This window comes from Zootoca vivipara, chromosome 6, assembly GCF_965207765.1.
Source record: "Zootoca vivipara chromosome 6, rZooViv2.hap1.1, whole genome shotgun sequence".
In the NCBI taxonomy this organism is placed as follows: domain Eukaryota; kingdom Metazoa; phylum Chordata; class Lepidosauria; order Squamata; family Lacertidae; genus Zootoca; species Zootoca vivipara.
The window spans coordinates 76,272,912-76,290,456 of NC_142589.1; the positions used below are offsets into that span (position 1 = coordinate 76,272,912).

At 45.8% G+C, this 17,545-nt stretch overlaps 1 protein-coding gene across 2 annotated transcripts in view; it reads left to right on the top strand.

The window, feature by feature from the left end:
* Window positions 1–16,238: 16,238 nt before the first annotated feature.
* Window positions 16,239–17,545, top strand: part of AXL (AXL receptor tyrosine kinase) — a 66,943-nt gene continuing 65,636 nt past the window's right edge. The window contains exon 1 of one of the 2 annotated variants that reach the window (XM_035117287.3): window positions 16,239–16,998. In XM_035117287.3, coding sequence (XP_034973178.2) covers window positions 16,926–16,998 — 73 coding nt within the window. In that variant the 5' untranslated portion in view covers window positions 16,239–16,925. The remainder of the gene's footprint in view (window positions 16,999–17,545) is intronic. The other variant, XM_035117286.3, reaches the window with a different exon arrangement.

Consider the following 17,545-nt stretch of genomic DNA (forward strand, 5'->3'; position numbering starts at 1 on the left):
CCTTTGGGATCTTCAGTGGCTTTAGTATTATGTGGTGGGGGGAGATTATATGCTGTAAATTTCTGTGATGTCTCTTAACTGTCCCCTCCCTCACCCACACTGATTTTCACATAATGCCAAACCATGGTTTAGCATTACATATAAACCCAGCCCGCCTGCTTAACTGTGGCTTGATAACTACGGCTAAAGGCCATTTGTTAACCATGGTTCATAGTTTGCAAACCTTAGTCATCATTAACCAAAGCTTAGCATTACTTGTAAGTCCAGGCCTCCTCCCTAAACTATGGTTAAGAAGCCATCGACATCCATAAGCCAGACCTGGGAGTGAAGAGCAACAAAAAATTTAAACTGCTCTCAAGGAATGGCTGATCTCACTGATGTTTTTAACTGTACTGTGCTGAAGTAAACCACGTTTTGAGCGATCATCTGCCAGACACTTTGGCTTTCACTAATGTTTTTTTAGGTTTAGCATTAACCATGGTTTAGCTTACCACACAGATTTTAAATTCCCCTCAATTATTTAATTTTTTGCATGCCTTTTAAGGTAAGGTGCATCAACCCTTTGCTTATTTGAGTTCTCTCCCCCCCTGATGTCTTGTCTTCCCCCCCCCCCCACTTAAAATAATGTCACAGAGACCTATACACAATTTTTCTTTTTAGGGTGCTCTCTTCTAGGATTTACAACGGCTAAACCACAGTGTGGGGATGCTCTGTTCCTGCTTGGGTCAGCAAAGCTTCCCTCCCTGCAGCAGCAGCACTGCTGCCTCCAAAAATTTGGGTCATGCTGGGTGGACTTTTCTTGGGGGAGGCTTCATAGACACACAGTTTTGCCTCCCTGCTTTGTGATGATCTCACCCTTATGAGATGGGCTGTTCTTGCTCATAGACCTTTTCTACAGCTCAGTGCCAGGGAATCTGCTAGCTGCTGCTTTCCTTCCTTCCGTCCGTCTGTCCTTCCTCCATCCATCCATCCATCCATCCTTCCTTCCTTCCTTGTTTGTTTCCTTCTTCCCAAAGTGAATGAATGTGGTAGCTTAATCCCACTGAAGCAGCTGAAGCTTTCTTACAACTCTGGAAATGCAACGCCACTATCCTGAATTCTGTGCGCAGCACCTTATTTTACGTCGGCGCAGCCAGGCTGCAAAGAAGTGGCATTTGCTGAGCCCCGGCTATAGATTATTCGGAGACGGGAGGGGAGCAAGTGGCCAGCCTCTGGTGCCTCATGACAGGCCCATCCTCTGTTAAAATATCTGTCTCATCCATGGGACCAACCTTTCTCCTTACGTTATAAAGGGCAGGAAATTCTTTTCGGCTAAACTTGCAGAGAGTCATGCCTCAGGAATGCTCTTTCCAGGAATGTCTCACAGTTGCATGTGTTGAGGCTGGACTGTCGCTAACGGTTTATCTTGGATTATGGGCATTGGGGGGCTGCAAAGAACACAAGGAAGGTGGGGGAGAACATGGAAGAAAAGGGACGCAGGACCAACATCAGGCTAACAATTTCCCACAGGGTCCCTCCATGTGAATTCCCTCCCTTTCTCTCTGGAGCAGCACTTTCTCCTGTGTGCTAACCATAGTTTAGCTTTAACCAGCTTCTAGCTGGTTTGAATTCCAAAGTGCTGCCATTTGTATTGGGAATAATAATAATAATAATAATAATAATTTTATTATTTATACTCCATCTGGCTGGAGTATAAACTTGTAGGGGATAAAGCGATAGAGGCAGAGCATTAATACTTTGCTGCTTTAACCATTGGGAAATCCTGCTCCGGCTGCACTGCTGTACCCATACAGTTTCTCAGGCTCCGGTCAAGTGCTGGCCAGTTGCTGCTGAGCCTTTCTTTGCAGCCTTAAGGACTAGAAACTTGTTTCAAGGGTATAGCAAGGAGTCTTGCCATGCTGAGTTTTGTATCTAGTACCAGTTTCTGTGCCTTGGCAATGGCCATCTCTGCTCGCACACCTGGATACTGGGAAATAACAGCATTTTTAGAGACCATTTCTACTGCGTTAATTTGCTGTCCAATAACCCATCCAGCATGGGTACAAAGTGTACAGGGGTGTATTTGGCTTTAAGAAATAAGAATTGCTGTGTAATGTTAAGCTACGGTTCAAGCTGACCAGCTGCAGAGAGTGAAGAGTGCTGCAGGAGATCTTTTCTGCCATGTGCAATGAATTCTTAACGCTTCTGCTCTGCAGGCAAGATGGAGCTGCCACCACCATGAACTGATTTAAGATTTGATTTCTACAGGCTGTGGGGAGGATGCTGGAGGTTGAAGGCCAGCAACTTGCACCTTTAAAATAAAATTTAAAAAGCATCCTTAGAGCCGAGATGAACCATCTGCAGCCTTCCAGATGTGATTGAAGTCCATTTTGCATCAGCCCCTGTCCGCATGTCCAGTGGTCAAGAGATCATTGCGTATTAGATTTATATACTCTTCAAGAGAGACACAGAGTGGTTTACAAAGGCGATGCAACTGGGAAACCATAGCAACAGCTGCGGAGCCAGAGTTCCCTGTCCTTGCTTGCATGGAGAACACCCCAGGTTAAAGTTCTGGCCATTCCAGGTTAAAAGGGTCAGGTGGTGGGAAAGACCCCTCGAGAACCACTGCTAGCGTCAGAGGAGATGATCATGAGTCTGAATAACTTGACAGTCTAACCCGGTATTATAAGGCAGGGCTTGCTACGTTCCTGAACTCTCAAAGGGGCAAAACTATTCTTGATGAATGGGAAATGGAAGCAGAGGGTGTTTTGGGTCAAGCAACGGAATTTCAAAAAAACATTTAAGGAATAAGCCAACGCAACATCCAATCACTATTCCAAAATACAGAAGTGGTGGCTTGGGGTGTGGTTAGATAGGCTCGCCATATTTTGTGGGGAGGGAGCGACAAAGGTTTTTTTCACATGGTAAACACTTGCAGGGCACCTCCCAATTCCCCTGGGCTTTTCCACAAAACATGCTTGGGTGTGGCCTTTGGGAGGAGCTCTGATCCATGTAGCTGCGGCAGAGGAAAACATCTGGGACCAGATGTCAACAGCTGTACATGCACAGAGAGAGAGAGAGCCTGTGTTGGAAATAGCATTTTCCATTTTGTGCCCGAGGCCCTTGGAAAGATCTGAAGATGTTGGGCAAAAGAAACCCGGAACGTTTAGGCCATCTGAGAAGGGCCCTCTTTTCTTTTCCAAATGGCCCCAGATAACCCCAGGTTCTTGACACATAAGGGGTTACGCTCCTTCGCTGCAATTTCATATTTTCACAGCTTGTTTTGTTGACCTCAAGTTCTTGGCGAATCGGAGCAAGATCTGGCTTTGCCTTGTGCTGGGAGTGTCTGTCTGGCAGCCTCCGCAGCTACTAGGGTGACCAGATATGTGTGAGAAAGAAGGGACTCTCCTGCCCCTTTTGCATTAACGTGCAAAAGGAAGGGTTTTAGCTGGGGCAAATTTTCCTGCTCCAGCAGCACCTGGCAGGAAAAAAAACCCTCCTCTAAGCAATATGGCCGTCCCAGTACAGGGCAGGGGACCTGTCAAACCACCAGGTGCTATTGGACCCCAACTCCCATCATGCCTCCCTGTGAGCCATGCTGCCCGGGGCTGATGGGAGTTGGAGTTCAACATCAAGGCCTATTGCCTCTCAAACCTGGGTACAGGTAACTAAATTAGAGGGCATTGCCTTTTCTCACAAGGTAACAGTGCCCTGCATGTGAGATAGAGAGGAAGAGGGGCCAGAATACATTTTTTGAGCCCAGTTTCCAGCAGTGACGGAACTAGGGAGGACTCTGTTAATCTGTTTACAATATCTGAAGGGGGGGGAAATGGGTTTAGTCATGCCCCACGGAAAGGAGAAACAGACAAAACTTGGCTCCACACGGCCGTGCCCAGAAATTCTTTGCCAGAAACCGTCCCCTTTCATGAGGGATAGTGGCCGCCGATATTTTTTTTGTAGAGGATGACTTGTCCATTAAACAAGGCACAGTCTAGCCCTCACTCCAGGCTGTAATTTGAAACAGGGCTCAACTCCAAGCTGTGGTTTACATGACAGTGCCTAGAATAGGAGCAGCAGCAATAAGGGTGTCTCTGAAATTATGCAGAGTGCCTTTCCCTCCACCTGGGAGTCAAAATCATGGCTGTTTTCTGCGCTGACCTGTGAAGAAGGAGAAATGTTTCCGGGACAGAGGATGCGGTTTCCTGGCAGGCATAAAACACATTTCATTAAAAAAATAAATATTTAAACCCATCATGCCTTGAGGCAAGCTGCTGCTTCCACATTTAATGCCAGATTTGTCTTAATAGGCAGCGTCACAAAGCAGGTTCTGGACTTCCGAGCCTAAATGTTTAGCATTACATTACTTAAGCTCCCCCACCCCCAATTTGAATGTTCACACTTTACGTGCATTAAGTGTCAAAAGGTGTAAAACAATTCGGTTGTCACACTTTCAAACGTGTGCATCTATACACATAAATCTGCAGTCAAGATACTCATTAGGATCTTGAGGACCACTGCTTTTGCTTTAAAAAAATAAAAGCAAGCTTCTCCCCTCTGCCCAGTTACAGAGACTGAGGAGGAAGAGAGACTCCTGAAAACATGAAATTATGAAGCATTCTCAGATGCAACTGCAGTACTGATGCATTGCCGCCAGGAGGTGCTCCAGGAACCATGCAAATAAAAATCTACAATTGAGAAAAGGGAACCCTAAGAAAGAATCGAGCGCAAGTGTGTTGTTTTTTTCAGAGCCCACTGGAGCCCTTTGCATTATCCTTGCATTATTGGCTTGTGTCCCTGAGAGAGAGGGCTGAGGAGGAGCTGCCATACCACAGGGGCACTCTGCTCTATTCCATCCTTGCAGGACCAGCCCTAATGTGAGGCGGCTGCTTCTATCGACAGATGCTGAGGTGGTGTCCCCTCTCCAAAAGGAAAAAGGGGGGGAACCTTCCTACTAAGCACGCTGGCTGCTCCCAACCTCATGAGCTAGCATCCCTGCACAACCATACATAATGGTTGTCCATCCAGCCTAGCCACTCCAACATCCAGCGGTTCTCAGACTAGGACCCAGGAGGTCAGGATTCAATAATAATAATAATAATAATAATAATAATAATAATAATAATAATAATAATAATATCCCTCCTGAGCCATGATCCCTCCTGAGCCATGAAGTTTACTGAATAGCCTTTGTTGTTGTTGTTTAGTCGTGTCCGACTTTTCGTGACCCCATGGACCAGAGCACACCAGGCACTCCTGTCTTCCACTGCCTCCCGCCGTTTGGTCAGACTCATGTTGGTGGCTTCGAGAACACTGTCCAACCATCTCATCCTCTGTCGTCCCCTTCTTCTTGTGCCCTCAATCTTTCCCAACATCAGGGTATTTTCCAGGGAGTCTTCTCCTGCGGTGGCCAAAGTATTGTTGGAGCCTCAGCTTCAGGATCTGTCCTTCCAGTAAGCACTCAGGGCTGATTTCCTTAAGAATGGATAGGTTTGATCTTCTTGCAGTCCATGGGACTCTCAAGAGTCTCCTCCAGCACCAGAATTCAAAAGCATCAATTTTTCGGCGATCAGCCTTCTTGATGGTCCAGCTCTCACTTCCATACATCACTACTGGGGAAACCATAGCTTTAACTATACAGACCTTTGTTGGCAAGGTGAGTGGCCTTGGGGTTCCTTATTTTTAAACCAGACTTGGACCACACAACCCTTCAAACAGAGGACTGGTCTCTGTGGTTTTACTTAAAACAGGCATCTCTTTCTGTGCGAGAGTGAAAGGATTAGAAGATAATGCCTGCCAACTGTGAGACCCCACGCTTTGATCTGCAATCAAAGCAAGTTATCTCTTTTATTCTTCAGGGCTAGTGTTTTTTTACATATACATTTAATCCGTTGATCAACAAAAACCCACACACGGATCTAGTCGGGCAACAGCTGTGACAATAGCACAATACCTTCTGGGATTGTTAACCCAATTCCCAAATCGTTTTTGTTCCAGGGCTAGGAGACCATTTCCCTAAAGTCCACTTAAGTGTCGAAACCTGTAAATGTTTTTAAAAATGCCTCTTGCTCCTATCCTTGATTTCTCCATCTGCAAGGGAGGGTATCCGGTTATCTTTGCTGCCTCAAGGGAAACGTGCTCTGTCCCTGGCAGGGAAGAAGTCTTCTCCCAGGGTCACGTTATCAACTCCCTTCTTACTCCCTCCGGACAAGGCATTTGCTGTTTCCCTAAGGCGGGCAAAGGTTGCTTTTCCATTGCTCTTCCAGAGACCTTTAAACATTCCCCCCCCCCCCCAAGTTTAAAAGGAAAGAAGGCCGCAGGACGCATAGGTTTTGCTCTTAGATACTTATTACCTAATTTTTTCTAAGCACTGTGCATATATGAAAAGATAAACCCGCCCCTCGCCTGCAGGCTCACAATACAATAACAGTTGCGATGCAAAAGGAAAATGGAACGCGGAGGGAAGAAAAGCACTGCAGCAGCTGCATCTACACTAGCTGATGGATGGGGCCAGCTTGGTCTCCCCATTGCCATTATGCTCTTCTTGGGAGGCAGGAGATGCAACCTCTCAGTGGTACCCGACCACCTGGCTGGGGAAAAGGGGCCAGAGGTGAGACTCCCTAAAACATTGCATTGTGGGGGGGGGTTGGACTAGATGACCCTTGGGTCACTTACGCCTCTACAAGTCTGTTTCCTTGAAAACAGGTATACTCTGTGTGTTTCTAGCAGGGATGTGTGTGATCATAGGGTTGCCACCAGGAAGGACAAGAAAGGACTTATTTACCATTTTAACTCGTCCTTATTGGTGCTATTCTTAGGATATTTCTATCTAATTTTTCCTTCCACGGGCCCCTCACTGCCTGCCTAACTTACTTTGCAGAGTTGCTGTGTGGGGATTAAATGAGAAGGGAGAAGAATCATGTACACTACCTGAGGCTCTTTGGAGAAAAACAGTAGGCTATAATTTCAATAAATAGTTTTGCAAGCATTTAACAAATGTGCAGTGCAGTGAGAAGGACCCCCTTGAAGAGATGGTGTGCTTACAATTCCTAGCAATTTACTATCCACAGCCCCCTCTGCAAGGCTGGGTGGTGATAGGAGGGGTAACCAAAAAGGTCCCAAAGGATGACTCAGGAATGTAGAACATTCCTTTTTGTTTTGTTTTTTTGATGAGGGGAGGGAGGGAGGGAAGACGCTTGTCTTTTTCTGACTTAATGCCCAGTAAACAGAATTAGGCCTCTCCTGCAACTTCTGACACCTCCACCACCCAAAAAAAACCCAACACCCGCCACACAAATAGAATTTATGAAAAACCAATGAATTGGAAATCCAACAGCGACGCCTAAAATCAAACAGTTACAGGAGCAGGAGGTACCAGAGGGCTGACGCAGACCCTCCAAGTGTCCCTATTTTCCAGGGACATCCCTGATTTAGAGAAGCTGTCCCGGTTTCTGATTTGATCCCAGAATGTCCTGCTTTTCCTTGGGACATCCCTATTTTCATTGGAGAAATGTTGGAGGGTATGGAGTTATCCACCCCCCCCCCAAGCCGTCTGAAGGCAATCTTGTACAGGGAACAGGTAGGTAGCCGTGTTGGTCTGGATCGAAGTAAAATAAAAAAAATCCTTCAGTAGCACCTTAAAGACCAACTAAGTTTTTATTTTGGTATGAGCTTTCGTGTGCATGCACACTTCTTCAGATACAGTGAAATGGAAGTTTCCAGGCACTTATGTAGAGAAGGGGTGGGGAGGGGTGGGGATGGGGAGGGGGGATCACTCAGAAGGGTGGTGGAAATGGGTGATTGACTGACTGATAGCTGTTGATGACCGCAAACGACTGCAAATGGTTTTGCATGAAAAAGCAAGGGTTGAGATGGCTGAAGATCGCTTATCATGTATAATGAGATAAGAACCCGATATCTCTGTTCAAACCAGGTCCCTCCATGGTTTTGAGCTTGGTGATAAGTTGCAATTCAGCAACTTCTCTTTCCAGTCTATTTCTGAAATTCTTTTGTAGTAAGACAGCTACTTTGAGATCTTGTATAGAATGTCCTGGGAGATTGAAGTGTTCTCCTACTGGTTTTTCTGTCTTCTGGTTCCTGATGTCAGATTTATGTCCATTTATCCTTTGGCGTAGGGTTTGGCCTGTTTGTCCAATATAGAGAGCTGAAGGGCACTGTTGGCATTTGATGGCATACACAATGTTAGAGGATGAGCAATTAAATAGTCCTGAGATGGTATGTTGGATGTTGTTGGGGCCAGTAATGGTGTTGTCTGGGTGTATGTGGCAGCAAAGTTGGCATCTGGGTTTATTGCAGGCTCTGGTACCAGTGTCCATGTTAAGTCTGGTGGTTGTATTATTGTGGGTGAGGAGTTGTTTAAGATTGGGTGGCTGTCTGTAGGCAATGAAAGGTCTTCCTCCCAGAGCTTGAGAAAGGGAGCGGTCATTGTCCAGGGGAGGCTGTAGATCTCTGATGATGCGTTGTACTGTTTTAGCTTGGGAGCTGTATGTGATGACTAGTGGTGTTCTGTTATTTTCTTTTTTGGGTCTGTCTTGCAGCAGGTTCTCTCTAGGTATCTGTCTGGCTCTGTTGATCTGTTGTTTAACTTCATCAGGTGGATATTTTAGTTCTAAAAAGGTTTGCTGTAGATCTCTTAGGTGAGATTCTCTGTCTGTAGAGTTGGAACAGATGCGGTTGTAACAGAGTTGGAACAGATGCGGTTGTAACAGCCAGGCCTTACGTTACAACCGCATCTGTTCCAACTCTACAGACAGAGAATCTCACCTAAGAGATCTACAGCAAACCTTTTTAGAACTAAAATATCCACCTGATGAAGTTAAACAACAGATCAACAGAGCCAGACAGATACCTAGAGAGAACCTGCTGCAAGACAGACCCAAAAAAGAAAATAACAGAACACCACTAGTCATCACATACAGCTCCCAAGCTAAAACAGTACAACGCATCATCAGAGATCTACAGCCTCTCCTGGACAATGACCGCTCCCTTTCTCAAGCTCTGGGAGGAAGACCTTTCATTGCCTACAGACAGCCACCCAATCTTAAACAACTCCTCACCCACAATAATACAACCACCAGACTTAACATGGACACTGGTACCAGAGCCTGCAATAAACCCAGATGCCAACTTTGCTGCCACATACACCCAGACAACACCATTACTGGCCCCAACAACATCCAACATACCATCTCAGGACTATTTAATTGCTCATCCTCTAACATTGTGTATGCCATCAAATGCCAACAGTGCCCTTCAGCTCTCTATATTGGACAAACAGGCCAAACCCTACGCCAAAGGATAAATGGACATAAATCTGACATCAGGAACCAGAAGACAGAAAAACCAGTAGGAGAACACTTCAATCTCCCAGGACATTCTATACAAGATCTCAAAGTAGCTGTCTTACTACAAAAGAATTTCAGAAATAGACTGGAAAGAGAAGTTGCTGAATTGCAACTTATCACCAAGCTCAAAACCATGGAGGGACCTGGTTTGAACAGAGATATCGGGTTCTTATCTCATTATACATGATAAGCGATCTTCAGCCATCTCAACCCTTGCTTTTTCATGCAAAACCATTTGCAGTCGTTTGCGGTCATCAACAGCTATCAGTCAGTCAATCACCCATTTCCACCACCCTTCTGAGTGATCCCCCCTCCCCATCCCCACCCCTCCCCACCCCTTCTCTACATAAGTGCCTGGAAACTTCCATTTCACTGTATCTGACGAAGTGTGCATGCACACGAAAGCTCATACCAAAATAAAAACTTAGTTGGTCTTTAAGGTGCTACTGAAGGAATTTTTTTATTGTACAGGGAAGTATTTTTAAATGTTAAATGTTTTATATTGTTATTATATATGTTGGAAGCTGCCCAGAGTGGCTGCGGCAACCCAGTAAGATGGGTGGGGTACAAAGAGTAAAATTATCATTATGGAATGGGATGTCCCTATTTTCATCAGGGAAGCGTTGGAGGGTATACCGATGTTATTGATCAGATCACAACCATCTTTATGGGATGCCTGGAATGATAAGTTTGGGGTGGGCCATGACCTTTGAATGGCTGTTATCTAATGGCAATAAGTAAAGGATTGTGGAAAAGGCAAGGTGAAGGAAATCAGATGCAACAGCAGCAATTGTTACCATTGCTGGGAAAGTTAAATTGCCTATCCCAATACCACCCCACTAATTCTGACAAGAAAAGCCTGCCTTCCCCAATAACTCTGAGCAGAAGGTCTTTTCCTGCATGAAGAATGTGAATTGGATTGGCAGGGCTTGAACTTTGACTTTCAAAACAAGTTATGAGAATAAACTGCGACTCAGTTTTATCTCTGGCTCCTTTTCAGCTGAGATTACCGGTAGGTTTATGAAATGCCTTTGCTGTGCAATTTAGAAGCCAGGTCCCCAAATGAGCACATTGAAATATTGGATGGGATTAGTGATTTCAATTTCAGCATGGTTGTAAATGATTATTGTTGTGTTTCGTGTGTTTTTTATTTTTTTAACAGCTTAGAACCTTCACCTTACTGCTGTTCCCATTGTGCAAATAAGGCAACTGAGGCAGGCATGCCACGGCTCACCAAAGCCCTTGTTCATTTTGTGACTGACAGGTAAGACCTTTGAGTCCCAGGCCTTTCTGAAATTGTCTGGTGAGGAGCGCAGAGAAACGCCATGGTGCATCTGCAGCAGCGCAACTGCATGCCTTCCTCTGCCCCAGCTGCAACAAAACATGTCTCTCCTGCATCGGTCTGTATAGCCACAGCGGGCGCTGTAACTCTCCAATGGTTTGACTTCACCCCTGAAAGCGCACTCCTCCACTGTCTCCTGAGACAGACGGGTGCCACCAAGTATCTACGGTGCTACAAAATTCTTGCAAGTCACTAACACAGCTGCTACTCTGGAAATTAATGTTGATATTAACTGCTGCATCAGACCCTCACCTCAGACGAGTGGATGGCACCAGTACAGGGCCAGATTTAGGTTTGATGAGGCCCTAAGCTACTTGTTAGGGAATTTTGCCCTAACACTACTGAAGGTAATAGGGCCCTTTTTATGTCCCGCTGTCCTTTGTCAACAACAAATTGTCACTGTTCTTCATGTTGAATATATGATATATGGTAATTTATGGACCTAAAAGGTATCTAAAGCCACTTGCCCATGTTGCCATGCAACCAGTCCATGCAGAATGTAGGCACCCTATATACAGAAAAACCAGTGATATTCTAGGGAGCAGGTGTTGTAAACAAAATCTGCCCTTATTCCCTTATGGGGTACACAAGAGCCCTTATAGAGTCCTTTGTAGGTTCTCCATCAGTAGGAGAAAATAACAGAGGCCAACCAGAAAATACTGAGAATCAAAGCAGCTAGTATTGAACTGTTGCAACAGGGTGCTCCCTTCACAGGCAGGAGAAAGGAGGAGGACCCAGATCAAAGGTGTGCCTGCCCTTATATAGACATTTTGAAATTCCCTGCCTTAGAGCTCAAGACCACCCCTCCATACATCATACATCATACATCACAGAAGGGGTGGAGCCCAAGACCACCCCCCAGATACATCATACCTACATCACAGAAAAGGCGGCCTACAACAGAAATTTGAATGTTGCTGTTTTTCCTGTCTGCCAGGTTATCTGATAATGACTTAGCTGATTGCCTTTCCTGGTAGTCTGGCCATTCCTTTGAGATGGTAATTGTTTAATTCCTGAGACAATGGGAAGGTTCCCTAGCCCCTCCCTCCTTGCAGAGAAACATTTGGTCAGTTTGGGAGTTAAAATGGTTTCAGGACTGTCTTCCTGTGCTGGCCCATACACCTATGTACGTGTTCACTTGGTACATTTATGAACATTATATATAGCTAGCAGGTGGGGCCCATTACTTACATCCTAGGAGCCTACACAACATAAAACACTGTTGCTGTATGTAGGTTTAATTTTATTTGTTTTTTATCTAATATTTTGGAAATGTACATCCAGGTTTTTTTCCCTTTAATTTTTTTTTTTGAGGGGGGGGGCAAGAGACTGGGGCCCTAAGCTATAGCTTGTTTATCTTATCAAAATTTGTCTAGTGTGGGGCTAAGGAACACTTTTCACACTCAAGGCCACATTCCCTTGTGAGCAATCCCTTGGGGACCGCATGCAAGAGTGGGGAGGTCCAGATGCAACTGAGCCATTGCCAGGTGGGTGGGGGGTTTTGTTTTTGTTTTTTGAACCCTGGTCTCCCAATATCAAGTCCAGCCCTCTAACCACTGCACTATACTGAGGTTTTGTGTGTGTGTGTGTGTGTGTGTGTGTGTGTGTGTGTGTGTGTGTGTGTGTGTTCTGACCTGGTCTTTCACCTCAGGCAACGAAATGTCTTGGGGCTGGGCTGGCATTGTTTTGGGGGGACGGCTGGAAAAGTCTAATAACTTTTGCGGAATTCTTACATGCGAGGCTGCGTGAAGAACTCAACCTTCGCACAGAAATTAAACAATCGGGCGCATGACGTCTTTGGAAACAGCCTGAGAAGACACAGCAGTCAGCCTGACATGCACAGAGAGCAAGTAAAAATTAACTAGCTACATCTTTCTGCAGATTGTGGAGCCTTTCCCTGGGAATGTGGATAAGGTTGCCGCTTTCCCCCAAACCCAGGCCAACAGCAGAAATTAATCCGGCGACGCTTCTCCTTGCATGGAAATAGTGACTTCATTGCTAGGTGTCGGCTGCTCTGAAAAGCCCAATAGTATTTTACTAGGCCCTGCATCTGTGCCTTTAAGAACAGCCTGCCAGGCAGATATGAGGCAGGTGAAGTTTCTCCAGTTTCATCACCACGCCAGGAAAAATATCTACCTGCTTGATTTCTGCCCATCAGGCTGCCGGTCAAAGGCACAGCTCTCTTTGCTAGGGAGAGTGTATAAATTTTGCAAGGGGACGTGGGGATTTGGCCAGATAATCCCCCCCCCTTTCCCCAATTCAAGCCTGACAGAGAGTTTTGGAGAGCTACAGAAGTATTGCCCTAATATGGCTTTTGGAACGGGCAATCTTTACATTTTGCATAATAGTCGTGACTCCTTTTCCTTACCCTGGAGGTCTGAACACAGCAGCTTATCAGATCTCCCACCAGCCCAGCTCCCCAGTGTTGTGGGTAATGGTTAACTTTGCAATCTCACACTGAGACCACCCCCCCACATCCCCCAAAGAAACAAACAATGGAGCGTTTTAAAGTGGCTTATCATCGCATCTTTAGTTTATTAGTCAAACACAGGGGGGGGGGTTGCTTGCACTGCAGCTAGAGAAAGTTGGGGGGGGACGTGCAGGGCCAACCTGAAGTTTCCAGGTTTTCCTGGCCCCTTTATATGTCCAGCTGTCCTTTGTCAACAACAAATTGTCGCTGTTTTTTGTGTGTTAAATATGTGCTATATGGTAATGTATGGACCTAATAGGTATCTAACCAGTGATATTTTAGGGAGTAGGCTAGCAGGCGGGGTCCATTACTTACATCATAGGAGCCTACACAACACCAAACACTGTTGCTGTATGTAGGTTTAATTTTATTTGTTTTTTCCTTTCATTTTTTTGGGGCCCCCCAAGAGAGTGGGGCCCTAAGCTATAGCTTGCTTAGCTTATACGTAAATCCAGCACTGGGCTCATGGCATTAACACTCCCAACAGATCTTGCTTTTCCATTAGTCGCCTCATTGGAATCCAGCACAGCAGGGCCGTCTTAAGCATATCGGGCGCCGAAGATCGCTCTGGCCCCCCCCCGTTTCCCACCGCAGCTGTCTGGTGGGCGCAGCACCCCCCTGGCGGCCCAGCGTCATGGCGCCCTGCGCCACCCAGCCTTGCCTTACAGCCAGCCCTGCAGCACAGAGCAAGCATCTCTCTGTGTCTCCAGCAGGTTGAAAACGGACAACCTGGTTACAGTAATTCACAATCTGTGTGACACACGTGAACGGTGAGTGTGGCATGAGACAGCTGTGAAGGTGCCCTGAGAAATAAATCAGTCTTCTGCGAGCCTCATGTCCGTCCCCTGGTTGGAGGACAAGCAGGAGGTTATGAAGCTGTAGAATCATAGAACTGCAGAGTTGGCAGGGACTGCGAGGGACATCTCGTCCCACCCTCTACTGTACAATGCAGGGATCTTTTGCCCAATGTGGGACTCGGGCCCACAACCTGAGATTCAGAGACTCATGCTCTACCGACCGCTCATAAGGCAGAGCAATAAGGTAGGGACAGTGAACCTCTGGCCCTCCAGATATGGTTGGACTACAACTCCAATCATCCCCGACCGTTGGCCATGCTGACTGGGGCAATTGAGACTTGGCACCCAACAATGCCTAGGTTCCTCAGCCCTGGCATAAAGTGTCCTCAAATCAGGAAAGACATACTCAGAGCAGGAACTCCTACAGAGACACAGCAGATGCATCCCTCTGAGGGTCGATAGTCTTAGCCTGGATAGTTCTGTTGGTTAGGGTGTGGTGCTGATCATGCCGAGGTTGCAGGTTCAATCCCTGCAAGAAGTGGGTTCTAAGACCCTTAAATCCCGTGCCTTAAAATACAATCTGAACAAAACTGGTGAAGCAGCAAAGAGTTTATTGAACACAAGACGTTCTTGCAAAAGTGGGTGTCCAAAGTAGGCACACCCCAGCTTTGGCAAAGCATAATCTTATATTCCCTATACTGTACTGTGTCCTGAAGCACAGGTTCCCTCCCTTGCCTCCCCATTGGCTGGGTACTACAAGGTTTACAGCCTATCACGACTGCCTAGTAACCCTACAAACATTCCCCTTCTTTGGTCTATGTTCCTATGCTGTTACTTTCTAAGCCAAGCAAAAATACGACATCTTGACCACACATTCTAAACATCCCCAGTTATGAGCAGTGGGTCAACCTAGACTGCAGGTGTCTGTCTAATTATAACTGCATCCTGTCCACATACGCCAAACTTCTCTATCAGGTGTGAATCGATCTGAACAGTAAACATCTGCCTGACTTGTTGCATTTGTGGTTTATGTGAGAAAGCAACATCCTCATTCTTCACAATCCCCGAATGGGACAGCTGCATTGCAGGGGGTTGGGCTACATGATCCTCCGGACCCCCTTCCAACTCCACAATTCTATGATTCTATCCACTCTGTGGAAAGTGCCGCAGGTGTTGGAGTAAAGTCTTCAGTTTTCATTGAGACCCTTAGCTGTCCAAAAGCACAGAACATCAGCCTTTAAGGTGCCCCAGGACTCGGACTTGGAAAAAAGGTAAAAGAATAGAGGGAAATGATATATAATGAATTGGAAAAAAATGTTTAAAAGTACCTTTCAAAAAAACAACAACCAGAGTCTTTTTTGTTGGATAATTTAGATGGAAATTCCCAGGTGTCACAAAAAGGCTATTTATGTATATGGCCCGCGTTTTGCTAGCCTCAAAATGGAAAACGAGTGAGGTTACAACCGAAGAATGGCAACTTAAACTGATGGAATATGCGCAGCTTGCAGATTTAACATATAGAATACGAGAACAAGAAGAATGTATGTTTAAAGAAGACTGGAAAATGTTTACTGAATATATGGGGGGGATTGTGTTTATTTAAAAACGCTGGTAGCATTAAGATAAATTCAACAGTGTAAATAAGTTTTGATGGATGTAGCAATGGATTACTGAATGGTTTGGTTCATGTTGCGAAATACGCCAGGGGTGTACGGTATGCAAAATGAACCACGGAAAGAGAAGTAGGGAAGTCATTGATTTAAGGTTGTAGAAATGAAAGTTTTGAAATGTAATTTAGAAAAAAATTTAAAATTATACATATATATAGTTTCCATTGAGACCTATGCATACCTTAGCTGTCCAAAAGTACAGCACACCAGCCTTTAAGGTGCCCCAGGACTCCCCCCCCCCAACCTTTAGGAATGACAGCTATACCTCTGGGATGAGTTCTCACAAGTTTGGAAAACTTAAGCTGCAGCCAAGCCTTGGGATGGCTTTCTCTAGGATCAGCAGTTCCCAGTTCCACCCTGCCAATCTCTGTGCAAAATGCACCCATATTTTCTCACTTCCCCCTTTTTTGGGGGGGGGGAGAATGTGGGTGCTTGTAACTTTAAGAAAAGTCTTTTCTCTCCCCCCCTCCCTCTCTCTTCTGTTCCTCTCCTCCCATTAACCCTGCTTGGGCTGGATGGAATTTTCACACACCCTTCCCTTTTTCTCTCTTGCCCCCTCCTTCCCTTTCAATTTGCTAATCTCTCAAGCCTCTGTTCTTCTCCCAAACAATTTTTCAGCAGTGTGTAGGAGTGGGTGAGTCAGGGACAGAGCAAAGAAAAAGGGGAAGGGACTTTCCCCCCTTCCACTGCTTTTCTCTGTTATTTTTTTTGGAGAAGTCAGCTTTTTTGGAAAGCGGGAAGCGCTTTGGAGAAGTTGACCGGGCAAGTTTTGTTATGATACCCCTTGCTATAGATGTAGACATCATCAAATTTGCTTCGGAAGCCAGAGCAGAAAGAGCAAGGGATTGGCAAAGCATGGAAAGGGGGGGGAATCAGGTGCAAGTTTTGAAAGGCTGCTGAGGCGCAAGAGAGTAGGAAATCAACGCTCAAAGTGGCAAGTCAAGCCAAACTTAAGCTGGAAATTTGAAGGAAAGAACATTTTATTGGCATTCTTTTATTTTTGTGATACAGACAAATGTTTCGAGCTGGGAAATTATTCTGAATTTCCACAAGGAGTTTTTTTTTTAAATAAAAAAGTTTGGATCCAGCCGTTCTCCTGGGTACTGACTTCACCGAAGATTTCGTCACTTGTTTTTGGGATTCGGCTCCAGCGGCAACCTTCTCCTTCGTCTTTTTAAACTTCTCAGCGAACTTGGGAGATATTTGAGAGTTAAACTGTCCCTGCCTCTTCCTGGGCTCCTCTGCCAATGAGCCCCTAGAGTTTTTGAGGAGCTGGGATTTGTTGGGGGACTTCAGTTTTGGAAAATGGGTCAACTTGGCCGATCTTTTCTCTCCTGCCTGCTGGCTTTGTGGATAAGTATCGGCAACGCACAGGAAGGTAAGTGAATATTTGTGTGTTTCAGGGCGAAACCAGCTACACAACATGGGCATCTGGTCAGGGGCGAGCGACAGATCTAGGGTACCAAGACTGATGTGATGGGTAAATTGTTGGGTGTGGACCAGGGAGAGACTGGTCCGAATGCCCACTGGGCAGCGATGCTGACTGAGAGCCAAGTGGCCATAACTCAGCCTCAACTTACACCGCAGGGTTGTTGTCAGGGTGAAATAAGGCCAGATCTCTCTATAGACAGGATGCTCACGAAATGTTTCTTTGGCCAAGTGGCTACCTCTCAATGTGACCTGGTCTCTCCTTCGTCAGAGGTCCTTAAGCAGAGGTTGGATGGCCATCTGTCATGGATGCTTTAGTTGTGATTCCTGCATTGCAGGGGGTTGGACTAGATGACCCATGGGGGTCCCTTCCAACTCTATGATTTTACGATTCCTAGGGTGGTTGTGAGCGCCATCAAACACTATACCCGCACGGTGCGACCACCTGAAATCATGGGAGGAAAGATGACATGATAAATATTGACTATTAAGCCGGT